At 45.1% G+C, this 18,535-nt stretch overlaps 1 protein-coding gene across 3 annotated transcripts in view; it reads left to right on the top strand.

The window, feature by feature from the left end:
* Window positions 1-1,276: 1,276 nt before the first annotated feature.
* The window catches only part of MEIS1 (Meis homeobox 1), a gene marked incomplete at its 3' end in the record, with an annotated part of 133,545 nt that continues 116,286 nt past the window's right edge, over window positions 1,277-18,535 (top strand). The window contains exons 1-7 of one of the 3 annotated variants that reach the window (XM_084235563.1): window positions 1,277-1,355; window positions 1,901-1,976; window positions 6,124-6,350; window positions 8,183-8,324; window positions 8,823-8,873; window positions 9,661-9,711; window positions 11,209-11,355. In XM_084235563.1, coding sequence (XP_084091689.1) covers window positions 6,151-6,350; window positions 8,183-8,324; window positions 8,823-8,873; window positions 9,661-9,711; window positions 11,209-11,355 — 591 coding nt within the window. In that variant the 5' untranslated portion in view covers window positions 1,277-1,355; window positions 1,901-1,976; window positions 6,124-6,150. Of the gene's footprint in view, window positions 1,356-1,900; window positions 1,977-6,123; window positions 6,351-8,182; window positions 8,325-8,822; window positions 8,874-9,660; window positions 9,712-11,208; window positions 11,397-18,535 lie in introns of those variants that run through there. The other 2 variants (XM_084235564.1, XM_084235565.1) reach the window with 2 other exon arrangements.

The raw sequence follows: 18,535 nt of genomic DNA, 5'->3' as shown, positions 1-18,535 counted from the left end.
CATCCTCTGTGCAATTTCTCTCAGCAAGCCCCAACTGTACTAACTGTTTGCTAATTGTAAAATCCTTATCCAGAATGAGGTTTGGGCAAACAATTTGTACTACTGTAATTACATTGTAAAAGTATTTTAGTCCCTTGATTGTTCAGAATTAATCTTTTAAAGGCCTAGGAATAGCATTAGGTTCCCAGTTATAAATGGAAGGGGGAAGGAGAGAAGAAAGACACTTTTCAAAACTAATGAGTTTATATGAAGCCCACAAACTCAACCTATCTTCCTATTTTCCTTCTTTAAGGAAAACCTGCATGTCAGTCATTTAAAGTACATGTATAAGGTAACCTGACACATTATGGTTAAAGCTTTACAATAGTCTTTCTACTCTTTGAAGTTTGGGGTTATATTTGAAAAGGAGAGACTTACCTGAACCTTCATTTTTCATCTCTCCTAGAAAACAAAAGAAAAAATAACCGGAAAGCAACAATGCAAAATAAATTCTGCCAAAAATACATATCAAAAATACATATCAAAACCTCCTTTCCAAATCTGTTGAACGTGGCCGAAGAGTTGAGGTAACTTCAAACTGGCTACCTAAGTCTTTGCGGGATACCTCGTAGGCTGTTCAAGACTAGAGTTATCGAAATGTAAATTTCTCTCAGTAAAATTATACTTACACACTTTCTCTCGCAGTTCATTTAGAGATCATAAACGTAGATGTGCCCACGTCGATTTTGGTTTGATTCCACCCCCCTCCTCTTTCCTACCGCCAGCCGCGAAGCAGCCTGGCAGGCCTGCTGGGGAAATGGTGCTCAAACCGGGTGAGCAGCCGTCGGAAAGCGCTCAGGTGTTAGCGGCAGCAGGCTGGGGTTTGGGGGAGAAATTGCAGGCTGAGGGCCCAGTGTGGTCCTCTCGGTAAGAGGAAAAGGATCGCGTTGCTTGGACCAGCCAGCGCAGCTTCCCGAGAATTAAACAGAGAAGTTGCCTTCCTGAGCCGGGGAGGTGCCATCTTGGCCTGAAATTCTATTTTCCAAGTTCACTTTGGGGTGGGGGGGGGGTGTTCGGGCAGCATGAAAGCCCTGGTAATTCACGCGGGCCTGCCTGGACGTCCCGTGTGATCTACCCAGGCGTTGGTGCCAGAAAACTCTACTTATGTTTGCGATGGGGAAAAGTAAAAGGTTCTAAAACTTAAGCGAAGGGAAGGAGAACAGAGGCGACAAATAATGAGATTCTAGGAATTTTTTTTTTTTTTTTTTTTTTTTTTTTTTTTAGAACAGCGTTGTTTCAAGGCAAAGCGCATCTGAAGGCTCTGGGTGTGTCAGTCCTTTAGACACACACGGGGCGCGTACAGTGTTGAGGCGGAGGTGGCGTGTGGGAGGATGGGCTGGCTCAGTTGCTCGACTGTGGAAAATACACTATTGGGGGGAACTGGGCGTTGACTCGAGCTCAGTACTAGAAGGAGCGTTAGCTGCCGCTTAGGGAGGCTGCTTGCGCGCAGTAGAGCCGAATTGCAGATCCAAGCTCTGGTCCTCTCCCTGCGTCCCCTGCTCCTCGAAAGCCCACTTAACAGCAACTTGAATCATAGCCCCCGGACTGACGCAAATTCTCTTTTAGTTTGCGCATTAAGACTCGGTTGGCTTGCGTACAGTTTGGAGCTCTTAACCTCTTTCCCAGTCTCCGCGGGGAAGAGTCCCCGAACCTTTTTCAAATTATCTCTCTCTCCCATTCGGGATGGGGATTCGGTCCGAATCTGGCGGGATGGGAGGGAAGGGCGCCCAGGGCCAGCTGCTTTGGGGAAGTGAGAGCCTTTTGGCCACCTTTGGGGCGGGAATCGGGACTGGCAGTTTGCGTTCCCGGCAGATCGAAGCTCCCTGCTGATCGATTATTTGATAATTGATTTTCCCCGCAGCCAATGCGCGGCCGCCGTGGCGCGAGTACCTTCTGATTGGCGGAGCCCTCCTCCCCGGCTGCCTACCGAGATTTGGGTGAGCTCATTTTCCAGCCGACCGCAGGGGGAGTTTTCTGCGAGGCTTCAGCTGGAGGGAGAAAAAAAATCCTGTTCCGAGCCGAGCGAACTGCGAGCCCTGCTCGGAGACGTGAGGTTTCCAACCCGCTTGTGGAGCTGCTTGCTGCTGAGCCAGCTCGGCGGGTCAGAGCTGGACGGGCAGAATATTAAAAAAAGAAAAACACCACCATTAAATATAATAATGAAGAGCAAGTTTAGAGTGGGAGAATAAAGAAAAATAATTTTTTGTTTAAATCACAGAATAGGTATTTAAAGGGGAAAAGTTGAAATTAGTGGCTGGTTGGAGACTCCGAGTTGTGGGGAGAGGCAGCTTTTTGTCTGAAATCTCAGCTGCCGACGTGAATTTCTTTTTGGCACTGGATTTTCGCTGAGCCGAGTCGGGGACCGGAAAGCGGAGCGGGGGGGTTGGGGGGGAGGCAGGGAGGAGAGCGCGGGGCGTCGCCCGGGAAAGAGCCGGGGGTGCGGGCAGGATCCTTTCAGGCCCCAGCGCCGCTGAGGTCGGAGCCCCTCGGCGCCTCGAAGACAAAGGCGGCGCGGCCGTAGAGGAGCGGAGCACGCCTTCCCGGCCGCGCCGCGCCCTGGGCGCACGGCCGCCGCGCCCGGAGCGAGCCAGAGAAAGAGCCTCCCTCCCGAGGCTCCACAGCCTCGGCTCCGCCCGTGAGGTCTGGGCTGCTCCAAGCCCGCGTCGGGTTTCGCTTTCCGGCGATCATAAATAGCTTCGTGTTTGTAAACAGGCACTGGGGGCACATTCTCGACTCTCAGCTCATTGTTTCCTCCCTTCCTTTCCCACTTAGCGCAGGACGCTCGAGCTGGGGTTGGGGGCCTCCGGGGTTAGGAAGTGGGGGCATCCAGACCCCCAAAGTGAGAAAATGCAAGCATTTCCTTTCCTTGGGCAGGGTGTCCATCTCTGACAGCAAAACAAAAACAAAAACTCTAAGCCTGTTGTGCAGAATGCCCCAGCCATCTCCACTCCTCGTTCTCGGGACTTAGCAGAGCCTCTCCCAGCCTTGCTCCTGTTTCTCCTTGCTCTCCGCTGGACTTTTCTACTTGGGGGTGTTTAGTTCTGAGCATCCGATACTTTCCGCATCACCCCCTCCCCGAAAAATACTGGCAGACCCTAATAATTTCGAGGAAAAGTCACGAAGTCTGTGCGCAGAGCCCTGTGCAAAATACTCCTGCTGCTGTTTGTCCCGCATTTATTCCCAATTTATTTCAAGAGAATTGGGTTTGGGGAGGGAGCTGGAGAGGGGAGGGCGCGAGGAGAATTCGGAAAATAAAGCCCTGGGCTGGGGGCTGCTGCCCGCGTAGGCGCGCGTGTGCCCGGGATGTGTGGATGTTTGTGCCTGGGCGTGCGATTTAATGGAGCGCCTCTCTGCCTCTCCAGCGCGGCCAGAGCTCGCTTCGCGCACCCACCCCTGCCGAGGAGCCGACTTGCTGCAGCCCAATGCATTGTGTAAGACGCGACCTGTTATGGCCACCACTACTTCCGGGTTCTAGCATTCTGGTCGGAATCCACCTCTCCGCCTGTGCAACACACACTTTACACACGCACGGGGACTGCAAGCGGGCAGCATCGATCGTGGCTCCTTTAAGACAAACTCAGACAGACATTTTTTTTAACCCTCCTCCTCTAATCTCCCTCCAGTGCAGCAGTTGCAAAGAGGGAGAGAGAGAGAGAAAGAGAAAGAGAGAGCGAGCAAGAGAAGAGAGAAACTGATTAGGAATTAGGACTGATTCAAGGGAAGCAAGCGCTAGGGCTTTGTGCATTTGAATATTAACATTTGAGGTGTTCTGACCAGAAGAAGACAGAGCGGATGATCATTCATTCACCACGTTGACAACCTCGCCTGTGATTGACAGCCGGAGTGGCAGAAAGCCATGAGATTTGGTAGTTGGGTCTGAGGGGCGCTCTTTTTTTTTTTTTTTTTTTTTTTTTAACTGATTTTTTGGGGAGAGAAGACCTGCTTTTTTTGCCCCCGCTGCTGTCTTGGAAACGGAGCGCTTTTATGCTCGGTGACTCGGGAGCTTTGCTTCAGGTCCCGTAGACCGAAGATCTGGGACCAGTAGCTCACGTTGCTGGAGACGTTAAGGGATTTTTCGTCGTGCTTTAAAATTTTTTTTTTCCGAGGGAGTTTGCGTGTTTGTTTCTTTTCACACTGGCCTTAAAGAGGATATATTAGAAGTTGAAGTAGGAAGGGAGCCAGGGAGGCCGATGGCGCAAAGGGTACGTATTAAAAAACAATGTGGAACTCAAATGTGAGATTAAATTGAAACGTGGCTGAAAGACACTGTTAAAAAGTTTCCTTTTTTCTCTCTGTCTTTTGGAATGAAGCTCCTAAAGCTGTGGCCTAAAGCGAGAGGATTTGTTCAATGCATTTATAGATTAATCTATGTTACATGTAATTTTTAATTCCAGCAATCAAGTTTTTCTATAGATTCCTAACCAGCAACTATATAAATGAAAAATACAAGTCGGGGCAATCATCTGTTTGAAAAACAAAAGCAAAAAAAAAAAAAACAAAACAAAACAAAACCGCTAGATAACTAATGTTATAATTTGAGCATTCAGGGATCTGAAGTTTAAAGCTATTTTTAAACTAAAACAAGCAGCTAGAAACTTCTGATACGTTATCGATTATGCTCATCTTTAATATTACAAGTAGTTAGCTTTTTAAGCAAATAACTGTCATAGTGCAAGCATTTTTGGGGATCAAAAACATTCTTCTTTTAAAAGTAATTTTGATGTGCATGGATTTTTATGCAAGGTGATACTTTGAAAGTTGTTCTTAGAAAAGTCTTGTACTAATTGGATACTGAGCACACAGCTACTCGCTTTAAAAATGCAATACTAATTTCCCCAATATTCCTATTTGAATGGAAATGTAGTGAGAGTAAAGTGAGACAATGACAACCCAACTGAGGTAGTTTCTTAAAAGAAAGGGGGTCTACAAAAAGCCTTCCTTGCATAATTTGTGTCCTGGCCCTCAAAGCCCTGTTTGCAAAAGAAAGTTACTAGGCTGACACATTTTTCTCTACTCCTTTGGTGCAGGCAAATGTCAGCGTTCTTCCAAACTCTTTTCACACCTCTGGCTTTAAGGAGATGAAAGTGCCAGTTCCTCTTTTCTTTGAAAATCATTTCACTCTCAGCGCCTCCAAATCTTGGGAAAAGAACTTGCCTGTAATGAAGCCCTGAGAAAAATCTAAATAGCTAAATTTTGCACACAAAAATAATGACAATCAATATGAAAGTAGTTTTTCTGGAGGAGGAAGATGGGAGTTGTAAGTGCCTTTGCTTTTGAATTTGCTTTAAATTTGATGAGTAACATTTGCCTCTCTGACTTCTAATCTGGGGAGAAAGTTCCTAAGAGTAGAAAAAATGGAATAACCAACTAATCCAGCTATAGTTTTTCTGTAACTTGGGAGGAAAATCGTCCAATTCTAAATTCAGCTGTAATGTACAAGAAAAAGCTACCCTTCTCTGAGTTTCACTTATAAGGAGACGAGTTAGTTTTGTGTATTTTTGAGGAGCTCGTCTTAGAAAGCAAAAAAAATGCAGGGTCTTGCAGGACTGCCTAACCCCGCACTGGCAGAGAAATAAAATGAGAAGTCTGTTTGAATTCACATGCTTAGGGAAGCTGTTCCCATCATAACTTTTTTTTTTTTTTTTATTCCCCCTGATGGGAAGGGGCTGTGAAACTAGGCGGGTTTGCTACACTGTCCTGGCACGTTTTATTATTGTGATTTTGAGTTTCCTCCTCTAGAGACATGCACGTTTTACCTTCCGCCCTCCGGGAGAGTGCCTCTTTCTTTCCTTCTTTCTTCCTTCCTTCCTTGCCAAAGGATCCTAAATTTCTGAAGTAGTCAATAGGGACACCATTTAGAGCAAGACCACTCATTGTAGCAGAGTTTCACCGAGAATCCTAGGAGTTTTACTTAAAAAAAAAATGTTTTTAAAATAAGAAGTCTCAACTTTAGAGATGCAAGGCCACCTAATTCCGGATTGAAGGATCCAGCTGGACTGACATTATATAAGCTCTGTGCCCTGCCTTTCCCCTGTTTGCCCGCCTGGCCTCCTGAACCTTGTTTCTCTCCTATTTGTCATGCAGTACGACGATCTACCCCATTACGGGGGCATGGATGGAGTAGGCATCCCCTCCACGATGTATGGGGACCCGCATGCGGCCAGGTCCATGCAGCCGGTCCACCACCTGAACCACGGGCCTCCTCTTCATTCGCATCAGTACCCGCACACAGCTCACACCAACGCCATGGCCCCCAGCATGGGCTCCTCTGTCAATGACGCTTTAAAGAGAGATAAAGATGCCATTTATGGGTAGGTACGATGGGCAGCAGGTTAAGCAGTTGAGAGGCGATATTTCCCCTATTCCCTTTAGCCTTTGGTGACAGCAAAGCCAGAGCTGTCTGGATTGGAGGTACATTATTTCGTGACTTTTCATTCGCATTGCATGGAGAATTCGAGGGAGGCAGCCTGCTATCCCAGACGCCCCCCATCTCCACACAGGCTCGGCGCCAAACCAGCGCTCAGCTCAGCCGAGGCCGTGCTGGCGAAGGGGTGGCCGTGCGGGAGAAGTTGCCCAAGGTCCCCCGTCCCTTCTGAGACCCCGGCTCGATAGCTCAGCGGCTGGGAGTTCTCACTCGCTGGACCCTGCTTGGGAGAGCGTTGGGGGTTTTTAAATGTAGGCGCCTTTGTGTTGGAACGAAACTTTTAGTGCAAGGGAAAATCTTTTAAGCCACTGATTGTTCTGACTTGCTAAGTTTACTCAGCAACCGTATGCTGGCTCTGCCACCGCACAATAAAATCAAGGGAGGACAGTTTCAGGTCAGGCAAGGGGGAACATGCTTTGCATTTAGGGAGTTTGACCACTGTAGTCAAGGAGAGGAACTCGCTCCGAATTGTTACAGAGACCAAGAAACTTCTAGCTGTTTTAGTGCTTGGGTTCAAAGGCAAAACCTGCAGGATTTGGACAGAAATAGGTGTCGGGTGCTGTCGGCCGGTGTTTTCTGACTGCGGTTTATATTGTGTTCTCCCGGCCATTAGATTATACCCTGGACTAGTAAAATGCTTAGAAAGTCACTTGTGCCTACTGTGTGCTGGTGAATTTGGGGACCTCTTTTTACTTTGGAGAAACTTTTATTTCTGTTTATTTCTTCTTTTGAAAAAAAAAAAATCAGGCAATACTGACCCCTCACCGACTGAGAGACCTTTCTGCTTTATTTTCTGGTCCCTGGTGCTTGTTTAAATCCCAGTGTTCTCTCTGCAGCATTAACTGCAAATGGTTTAGGCTCTGGGGCAGAACATTTGGGGAAGCTTTGAAAAGAACCCCAAACTGTTAAATTCCCAGCTGGACTGTGAGAGCTAATAAAAGACTCAAGACACCTCCTTGGGCATTAGAAGAAGCTTTTTTTTTTTTTTTTTTTATGGGCTGAGATAAGTGACATCTAGGCCCCTCGAAATACTAGCAGCTTTGCCATTCCACAGAGACAAAATGAAAGGCTTTACCACAGGAACATTTGAAGGAACTTTCTTCAGGGTAGTGGGGGCCAACGGGGAAGGAGGGGAAGTGTGTAGGGAGATGAAGAGGAGACTTCCAGCTCTCTGAGGGCCGTGGGGTCTGGATCAGGCAGAGCAGACCCTGACAGTTGATCCTGCAGCCTTAGAGGTCCTCTTCCCAAGTTAGCTCAGTGCCTGCCACCGAGATCTCCCTAGCTTTGGGCTTTGTGAAGTGGCTTTGGAGGAACCCACTTGAACCAGTTCCCCCAACCCAGATAGATGCCCAGCACCTTTCTCCTGCACTAGGTCCTGGATGTGCAGCAAAGGAGCGAGGGCTTGTCGGGGTGGGAAACTTAATTCAAAATGGCTGCTGGAACCGCTTGGGTTTTATTCTTAGCAAATGTTACCAATGTCTTCAGCCCGACATGCTGAACTGATCCTCAGATACATCTATGGCTTAGGGCCTCCGGCTTCTGGACCCTAGGAGGGAGGGAAGGTGAGCAGTCACCTGGGGGTGAGGTGGGGGGGAGTAGATGACAAAATCCGGGAGGGGTCCTTGCCTTGAGCTCCTCAGGCTGTTTTACTTAGACACTTTTTTTCACTGACTCCAGACTAACCATTGTGTTGTTTGTTACTGTTGTATTTTCTTGCAGACACCCCCTCTTCCCTCTCTTAGCACTGATTTTTGAGAAATGTGAATTAGCTACTTGTACCCCCCGAGAGCCCGGGGTGGCGGGCGGGGACGTCTGCTCATCAGAGTCATTCAATGAAGATATAGCCGTGTTCGCCAAACAGGTCAGCAAAATAAATGTTTAAAAAGAAAATGAGAAAAGAACCCTTTACCCCCACCCCGGCCAGTGCATTTCAAAAGTAGCCAGCAAATAGTCTACCCTGTTATATCTACCCTGAGCTTTTCCTCCTAAACTAGTGTCTGTTTGCAGACAACTTAACACCCGTATCCTTACCAACTCAATGTCCATAACCTAACCCAGAAAGCTCAGTATGTGAAATAAAATCACAAACACCAGGGCTGTCGCAGCCTTTACTTGGTGAACGGGGACGCAACCTGAGCAGGGCAGTTGCTGGTGGAAGTAATGTTGAGCTTTGGCTCGTTTTCGGCTTGTTTGATGCACATTGAAGTGTTTCTGCACAGGCCGAACTTGGTGTCAAGTCCCTCCCGGACGTTCCCTCTTGCCCGGGACAGTGTAATGAGGCAAGAAACTAGGAGGCGACCAGATTTCAATTTTTTCTTTCTTTTCCCCCTTCCCCCCTCTCCTTCTCACTTGAATTTAGATTCGCGCAGAAAAACCTCTATTTTCTTCTAATCCAGAACTGGATAACTTGGTAAGAGCGGACCCCTTCTTTCCTACCCCCCACTCCCCCCTCCCCCAAACCCCCAGCTTTGCTTTGAGAACCCTGAGGTTTCTAGACCAGTCTTCCCATAGCTGCAAGTCGGGTGCAAATATTTCTGTCCACGGACAAGTGGTCCGGGACAAGATCCTGGGGAAATAAATTCATCTCGAGAGGGGCCGGGCGAGCGGGCGCGGGGAAATGCGAGCTTTTGTTTTTTATGACAGCCGGGCAGCGCAGCTCTAATCTGCGAGGGGATTTATCTCCTGCCTGTCAGCGTGTGTGCTTAAACTTTGCGGACTTCCCAGCCCTCAGAATCGCGTCAGGAGGGCAGCGACCGGGCAAGAGCCCTCGAACAACCAGTTTGCCTGAAAGGTGTGCGGAAGGCAGCAGAAAGTTTGTTACGTGAAAAGCCACAATCTGGGGACTATCTGGAATGTTTTCCCTGCACGCCTTCTAAGGAAACATCTTGTTCAGGGATGTGGTCCTTTGGGGCTTGGGTGGGGGCAGTGGGACTGAGAAAGGGGTGAGCCATGGGGGAGGAGAGTGTTTATGGTCCCCACTTAGATGCTCTGTTGTTGTTTTAGCTATTTTTTTCTCCTTAAGAAATATAAACCTCTAGATGGTACCCAGTCGCTGCTATTAAGTTTTAGTGTTATTGCCATAAATCAAAATAACTCTATTTACGGGGGGAGAGGGGTGGGCTGGAGATGCGAGAGCTGTGACAGCCAATTTCCTGCAGACTAGGAATGGGGTGCTCATTCTTTTTGTATCTTTGCAGATGATTCAAGCCATACAAGTATTAAGGTTTCATCTGTTGGAGTTAGAGAAGGTAATTTCTCCAGCCTCTTTTCCTTTTGCTTCCCCCTCATTCCCAAACATAGGCTGGGGGGAGGACTCAGAACAACTGAAGTTCGGGCTTCTGAGACATTTGCATAAATGTCTTAAATGTCTTTCTTTCTGGTAATTAGTGTCAAGGCCAATCTTAGCATCCATTTCTCTTTGCAGTTTAATTACAATTTCAGCCACTAAAACCAGGATCAGAAACGCCCCAGCTTTGTATTTATTCTTAATACCTTGCTGGCTTTTATAAATAGTTGCAATTCTATGCATCTCCCCTGATGTTTAGAATGATCTTGTGAGTTTGCTTCACAGGTTATACTTCTGTGGTCTCTTTTTTTTTTTTACTTCCTTCTCTTCTTTGTTACCTTTGAAGGGATGGAGGGGAGTTTTGTTTAGTTTTAGTGAGTTTCTGAAAGACAGTAAGAGAACAGCCCCGGCAGGTCAGACACAGGAGAGGCTGAGGGGGGGAGGAGGAGGAGCGGCCAGGGAGTCTGGAGGAGATGGTGGGGGAGGCACATTAAACATTTTGCAGAGACAAAGCAGAGTTGATAGTTGTGTCAATTTCTTGAATCTGTGAATCCTGCGCACACCCCACCTTCACACTCAAGAAGGAGTGTGGAATAACATGATTTTGCTAGCTGTTCTATAAATCTCAGCAATAAAAACTTAATGCATTGTAATTTAAACTAACATTAAAATGCAAGCACACTGGGATTTCTTGTGAATTTTTGCATGTCAGTGATGCCTGGGGCCTGTGAGACCACTCCACTTACACCTTAACATTTTGAAGCATTGTTTTCCTCTTTATAAAAATCCATTTTAATACTTTTTTTGTGGGTGCAGGACTTTTTTTACATGACGAGTACAAGCAATTTGACTTTCTCCTTTTTTTTTAAAAGATGTACCCTAAAAATCTTCTTATAGATAGAAACCCTAATTACAAGTATTATAGTAACTTGTTAGACATATATCCTATGCTACCTCAGTGCTGCATTTCTGGTCTTTTGGAGAAAAATAAATAAATATATATATTTATAGATATATGCACACACACACATATATATGCACACAACATGTGTGTGTGTGTGTGTATATATATATACTCACATTTTTTTCCTTTGATATATTGGAGGGAGACTTATCATAAAGTAACTGGATGAAATTAAATAGTTTACCTTAAATGTCACCCACGCAGGTCACCTCTCTAATGGTCACAGCCCCGGGAGCAGATGAATTTAACACGGTGTTGAATATGTTGTAGCCTGTGAATCATCTTGTCACTGTCAATTTTCTGGGATATCTCTATTTTGTAAGAAAAGAAAGTTATTCCTAATTCTGGATGCGTCTGGGGGTCTCTGGAGGACAATTGCCCTGTGTTTCCCCTATCTGGAAGTTTGGATCTCACAAGGGGGTTGGATTGCACTTGTCAATGTCATTTATGCACTTCTGATTATATTTCCATTTTTTTATTTCTATCATGATGTAGGTACACGAATTATGTGACAATTTCTGCCACCGGTATATTAGCTGTTTGAAAGGGAAAATGCCTATCGATTTGGTGATAGACGATAGAGAAGGAGGATCAAAATCAGACAGTGAAGATATAACAAGATCAGCAAATCTAACTGACCAGGTACGAGCTTTTCAATTTCAACATCCCTGGGAAAAAAATCTGTATGCATATTGCTTGCTGGGTCACTACCACCTTCTTTTATTATTTGCATATGATTAAGTCCCTTTTAGATACATTTCCATCGAAATGAAAATTTTTGAATAATGTGGCTATTATTGCTTCATTAAGGCTGGCTCTGGGATTCGACCTGGAGAGATGAGCTTGTAAAAGCTTTGCCTGCAAACTTGACCTGTTTCTTGTCGCTTTTAATTTTTGTCTTTATTTTATTTACCCTCTATAATAATGGGAGTGTTAACTGCCAGTGACCGCCTCTGACTGTAGGGCTTTGTTCTGGAGCATTTCCCCCCCTTCTATCTTGAAGAAAAGAAAAGTGTAGGGTCTGCTTATTTCTTATTTTATTAGGAATAAACCCAAGATAGGTGGTCTAAGAGAGACAGCCAGGGTTTGAAATCTAGCAAATGCTGGCTATTTTCTCGCTGTCTATACGGTTCATTAGCCTGTCTTGTCAGTTTTCCTCGGCCCAACGCTTCTAGACCTCACTGAACATTGCTTTGTGCAGTGCTCACTGCAAGCTCGCCCATTTTATTGTTCTTAATAGAAAAAATAAGACCAGGCTGAGATTATAAAAACATATAAATACAGAGTTTTCTCCTCCTTTCCACGCATCTTCAGCTGGTATGTGCTCTGGGCCTTCTGGGTTGGCAGCTTTGGAGAGTGCTCCCATATGGGGCACTCCTAGACTCCCTCAGTGTGGTGGGTTGGGACCTCCCATTGTCTTCCTTCTCAACTGCCGGTCCTTGCCGACTTTCCCCCCTCCTCCTCAACCACCCCCACTTCCAGGCCCTTCTTCCGCTAGGTTGCTAAGTGGGGAGGACTTTTATTGGGAGCTGCTGGGGAAATTCTCTCCTCTCATCCCAACACCATGGTTCACTCCCTGTGTGTGTCTCTTGCTGTGTCTCTGGATTGGTCCAAAGAGTTGCAAAAGGCAATGAAAGTGAAAACGTGAGGAATGGGTGAGGTGAAACCCCACTCAGGACAATTCTTTGTTGCGAATTGTTGCAAAGCTCTGGAGATTTGGGTTGCAGGCCTCCTAGCCTCTCCATGTATTAGGGAAGACCGGCCAGTTGTTTCTTTTTGGCACTTGGCATGTGAGTCCTGTCTTGCCCGGGAGAGATCAGCCTGCTTTTGTTAAGCCAAGCGCCAGCCAGCCATGCGGGGGTTTTCCTTTGCACGCTCTGCCATGACACTGTTGGCCAGCAGTTATCTTGCAGAGTCCTTGCCTGAGTGCCTGACACTTCAGTGTTGGTGTCATCTTAAAGTTTTCTTCTCTCACCTCCTTAGAATAAATTCCCAGCATGGCTTTCTCTGAGTAATCCCGATCCAGAGGCTGAATTCCTCCTTGCTCGCTGAATTCCCTCTTTACCCACGAGAGAAGTGGAGGGCAGGCAGAGCTGAGCTTTAAAAGCACCAGCGCGCTGGGTCCTTACTATTGTCTGACAAGTTGCAAACTTTCCGCGATGTAGACCAGTGCACAGAACAGCCAGCCAGTGCAATCCCGGCGCGGCCCCTGCGAGGTGGGAAGAACCTGCAGGAGGCTTCGGGACTGGGGGACTGGGCCCGGGCCGGGCTTGCTACCGGCCTCCCGCACGGTTCAGCCCGACAGTCCTAGCCACGGAGCTGTTAAATGCAGATTCCACTGAGGAACCCTCGGTAGCTGCTGTTGAATAAAAATTGCAATCCAACAAGCCTAACTAGAAAATGGGATTCTAAAAGCTCCGGAGTGCTGGGTACATAAAGCTATTTGAGCAAATTACAAGAATCGCTTAGGGGCATGAATGAAATCAACACTTTAATTGCCTCCAAAATGAAGATTTATACCCCATTTTCTCAAGGAATCATTATTTTATTAAAGTCAAAGAACAAAAGTTATGTTTTCTTTTTCTGGGGGGAGAATACAAAATCGATAAAATATCTCTGAGTTTCCCCCTACTTCTTAGGTAAACTTGTGTTATTCAGTTCCTTTAATTTGAGACACGTAGTTTGGTAGGCTGTCGTACTGGGTAAAAATTCGTACTTTTTTTTGTTACTTCCATCCCTAAATTGAGAAGTTTACCTACCTCTCTCCGCCGCCGCTTATAGGCAGCCTTCGCATCTCAGGCTGAGCTCGTGGCGCTGTGGCCTGTGCGCGTGGGCGCGCTTGCGTGACCCCTAGGACGCACATGGGTCTCCTTCGGGGGCAGCAGTAAAATCAAGTTTGTTCTTTGTAATTGTCCGCTTCCCAGGAACTAGTGTGCTTGTATTCCCTTTGGAAAGGGGAGCGCACAGAGCGCGGGGCGCACGCGGGGCGGGACTGTGCGTTGGACCCGGAGTAGACTTTCCTATCCTGGAGGTGGGGAACGAGGGACAGGGCACTAGGGCCGCCCCGTGGGCGCTAGTTCTCCGGAACTGGAGTCTGTGCCGTCCCCCAGAGGCGCCAACCGCTAGTGTGGCACCCTAGGGACCGGGCCATGAAAGGATCGCCTGGCCACCTGTCTGCGATTTCGACCCAGTGAGTGAGTTTGAACTCGGGCAGAGGCTGCGCTTAGGCACTGCGTGCTTCAGGTGTGGTGCGAGCACTGGACCGCGTTAGCTCATTAACCTCTCTGTCTCTGGGGCCTGCTACAGGCAGGGTTTATTTTATTTTACTTTTATCTTGGAGGGCGTGAAAACTGCCACCAGCTCAGGGACCTGAGATCGACGACTTTTATACCAGCCGGTTTCCCGGAGGGTTAAGTGGGAGGAAATCCACTTGGCCTTGTAGTGTTGTTGTTGTTGTTTTTAATCAGATTAAGATGCCAGTAGAAGCCATAATCCAGTTCTTCCCCTATCTTCTCTTACCTCCCACAAGTCCCCCCCCCCCATCCCCCTCTCCCAGCCCAGGAGGCTGCCGGAGGTCCCAGGCCCAGATCCACTTCTGGCCAGAGCTGGCCTCCCGTGCGCCCTCTCCCGATGGCTGCACTCCTGGCTGAGTGGGAAGCTCTGCCAGCCCCAGAATGAGGGGCATTGGGAGACCCCAGGGGGTTACCGGCATGGGCCAGGCTTGCAGAGTTGGACCCCAGTGCTAGGCATTGAGGTAAGGGTTGAACTTGGTTGGTGGCAGCGGAGGATGAAGACCTGGGGCAGCCGGGAAGTGGGGAAATGTTGGGGGCAGGGGTGCCTTCAGGGTGAAAATGGAGGCACCAAAAAGCTTTGGGAAGTGTCTGGTCCCCCAAACACTAGATTAATTTAGGCTGTCCTCCAGGAAGGGGCCTTCAACTGAGATCCGCCTTCCCAGGGTTGTCTGTTGCTCATCACTTTTTGAATCTAAGTATTTCCCATTCCCAGAACCAGTGGAAAGAATGGGGAGAGTAGCTAGCAATCTCCAGGCCCCTAAGGTCATCTCTCCCAGAAAGTGGCTACCCAGCTTATATGGAGCAGGGACTATTTGGGTCTAAGCTTGGGGGCCTGGGGGCCAGCCGGAGTTCCCCCACTAGCAGTGGGAGGCAAAGAAGCCATCCCTTTGTATTACCATTTTTTTATTAAACAGCACTCTCCGGAGGTCCTCAGAACCTGCATTTAACATCTCCTGGGTTCCCCGTTGCATGTTAATCCAGATTTGTGTCTGACATCTGGAGAGAAGTAATATGGTTTTCAGAGATGGAACCAGAATGCTGTGCTCTTCAGGCAGGTTAAATGCCAAGTGCTGGTGAGCTCCCAGGGGAGGGGAGGTGGGCTGCGGCCTGGGCTGTGAGGAGGGCGCTGGAAAGCGCCTGTCTCCAGGCCTGAGGATCTAGGAAGCCAAGGGCCAGTGAGCTTTTGGTACGCAGGTGGGCCAGGAAACTCTGGTGGGCAAGGCTTTATTTAAACATTTTAAAATGTTTCTAAAAGCAGAGTTTGAGTTAAAATTCTTAACATTGAACTAGGGCTTGACTGAAAATGCCCCCTCCCTCCAAAGTGGGATAGGGATGCATCCAAGGTCTGTTTCAATTTTCTCTTTTGAGAGGTGTGATGGTAAGGCATGAGGAACAACCTAATGTCCTTGATGAGCTGGATCTGAAGTTTTAGAAAAAAGTAGACCTGCCAGGAGGATTTACTAATAGTAGAAATGCAAACAATTTATTTTCATCCAATAAAAAGACACAACGGGGGTGGGGTGGGGTGGTGGGAGGCCCCTTGGTAGAGTAGTTTATTTCTAAATGCGCACTTAAATTGTAAATACTTTATAGGATCTCACTTAATGTCTCAATCTTGGAAACTTTCAGGCAACAGGCCCTACAAGCCGTAGGGTCTTAGGATCACTTAACTTTACTTTTGATTGTTATTGTGGGTGGTGTGATATACTCTTAATTTATTTTTAAAAATATGTCAAAGGGAAATTATGGCAACATTCTCCTTAATGATTAAATAATAAGGCACTGGCTGCTTGTCACTACATTGGCTAATTGGGATGTTCCTTCTAACCCCCTTATTACTTAGTACCTTTTGAATTAAAAAGTTGTTTATCAGGTGTGTTTTTATTGTTACTTTCTGGTTGGCTTTTAGTCTGTAGTTGTATGTGAACTTTGAATAGGGCTATATTGATTCTTATTAGGGGTACTTAAAAATATTTTAGAAAAAAAAGTATGGGTGAGATCTCTCTCTCTCTCTCTCTCTCTCTCTCTCTCTCACTCTCTTGCCCCCCACCACATTGTAAGTGTGGTTACTTTATACAAAGTAAAGCGCCCAAATAGTAACTATTGTTCAGTGATTTCACTAGGTCTGTGCAATAGGTCACTCAAATAGCAATCCCTCTTCCACCAGATGACTCCATTGCTCACGATTTAGAAATATGTAGAGTGATTGTGTGTTCTATTGCCATCAGTTCTAACTTAGCAACTTTATTAGAAAACACAGAGAAATTTAAATAGTAGAGAAAGTTAAGGAGGAGGAAGAAAAAAGGATTAAAATATGGGCCCTGATTTCAAAAAAGTAACTGAAATATCATGCTATAATTGCCCAACTTCAAAAATAAACAAATTTTAAATCATTATGTTTTCAAACACTCATATGTTTAAATGTTAAAATGTTTGTCGCAGTCCGAAAGATTTAAAACACAGCTGTTGCTGGGTGATGGAAGGAAAATGATGCAGTAAAACTCCATATTCTTGAAAACAAAGACTATTTGTGGTCCCACAGTAGAAATGGGTTTATTAAGGCCAAGCAGATAGGCTAAAGGATTAGCATGGGGCCTACTGTTAGGAAACTAGCTTACCTTCCCGTGCAGGTGGAGTTGGAGAAATGGTGAAGAATGCATAACAAGTTATATTAAGACACTTGTCATAAACGAAAGTACTGTCAACATGAATTTAAATGAAGTATTTTCATATTGGTGATGTTATGCTTTCCATTGCAACAACAATATTTTCTTGTGAAACATAAATATGCCAAACAAATGTGAAATGCTAAAGTTTTAATAAATGATCATTTAATCATCAAACAACTCAAATATGTATACAGAAATGTTTAAAGGAAAGTCGGCCTATAGCCAAATTCCAATTGGCTGTCCCTCCCTATAGCAGGGAAATAATAAAAAAAAGATCTTGAAATAGGACTTCCTGTAAGAAGGTCTATAATTCAACATTATTTGACTCCACTGTCAGGGAACTACTTGAAGGATAGTAACAGATACCATTCTCTGTCGTTTTTGTTAAACAGTCTTAAATGTTTGTAGCTGTAGCATTTCATGTGACTTTTTGGATTATAATATCTGTTACATCGGTATCAAAGTAGTACTTAAATTTATGTTGTGATAGACACAAAAGTTTTTACCATTTCTCCTGAGTGCAAAAATTAGTTTACTATTTAAAAATTACATCAAAATGATAGGAAAGTATTCTTTGACAAACAACGAAATAAAAATAAAATATATGTGGCACAGCAAATCTGACAGTTGTGTAGATGTTAGACTTAGTGCTTTTCAAATTCAAGTAAAACAGACATTGCTGCGAATCATGTATGGCTTGCGGTTCTTACACTGCAGGAAAGAGTATAGTGTGGGTATGATACCTGTTTAAAAAGTTAGACTCTAAAACATAAAATAGAGTCTCATGGTTTAAATTTTAGTAACAACTGCAAAACTCAACTTTTAGGATCCAGTAAAAAGTTTGGATATTTCACTTTCCCTATTATTTGTGAATAAACCTGCATGTATAAAATCAGTTTTGAAAGGTTCAGGCAGATAAGTATGTGTTATAGTGTAAAAGATAAAAGAGCTTCTTTACTGTATCCTTAATTTAATGTGCCACAATTTCAGGATTATAGGAATTTGGGAAAGCTTTTGGAGCCGAAAACAGCCTCTCCAGGAAGTATACCTATATCGGAGCAGTTGCTGGTTTTCTCACTCTTACAAATTTGATGTTTTAATAAACAGTATAAAGGATACCTTGTGAAATAAGTGTGGGTACATTCATTTAAATATTTGTCACTAGAATCCAATTTCAATCAATTTAATGCATTCATGTGTGAAGAATTAAAGCAATTGGCAACACTTTACTAGACTCTCTCTGAACACTCTTTTGCCAAATAGCATTTCTTAATCTAGGAAATATGTTCTTGTTAAAGGAAAATACAAGAGTGCAAGTCTTTTGAAATTATTTTATATTTCTGGGGCTTGTGGATTCAGACTGCATAAAATCTACTAAAACATAGTATAAAGAGTTCATCCTCTAATAAACCAAAAACCTATTTCTACAGTCAGTGAATTACACCTGTTGTTTATTGGTATCATGAGTATTTATATAGTTAAATGCAAATTATAGCCAGAACTAAGTCATTAACTCTTTCAGGTACGTGATGACTTTTCCACCACTGTCATCCCTGTGTGTGGCGTAAACTAGTGGTAGATAAGTAAGTTGTGAAAATAACTTTGATATTATTCACAATGCTCAAAAAAAAAAAAAAACCACACTGCTTTTCAAGGGAGAAAATACGACATTTTAAATCTATTTCGACTATTGATTCCTTCCTTGATAGTTTTCATGATTCCATTTACAATTAATAGAACTTATAATCATGAAAAACCTTGCATATGAAATGGTTGTGGTTCTTTAAAAAGCTTAAATGAAATCATATTTTTCCACAGAAAGTAAATGTTGTTACTATTAATAAGTGTACTAAGTAATAC

Source organism: Talpa europaea (assembly GCF_964194135.1).
Source record: "Talpa europaea genome assembly, chromosome: 6".
In the NCBI taxonomy this organism is placed as follows: domain Eukaryota; kingdom Metazoa; phylum Chordata; class Mammalia; order Eulipotyphla; family Talpidae; genus Talpa; species Talpa europaea.
The sequence above is the reverse complement of the archived record's forward strand: the minus strand, read 5'-3'. Positions and strand labels throughout refer to the sequence as shown.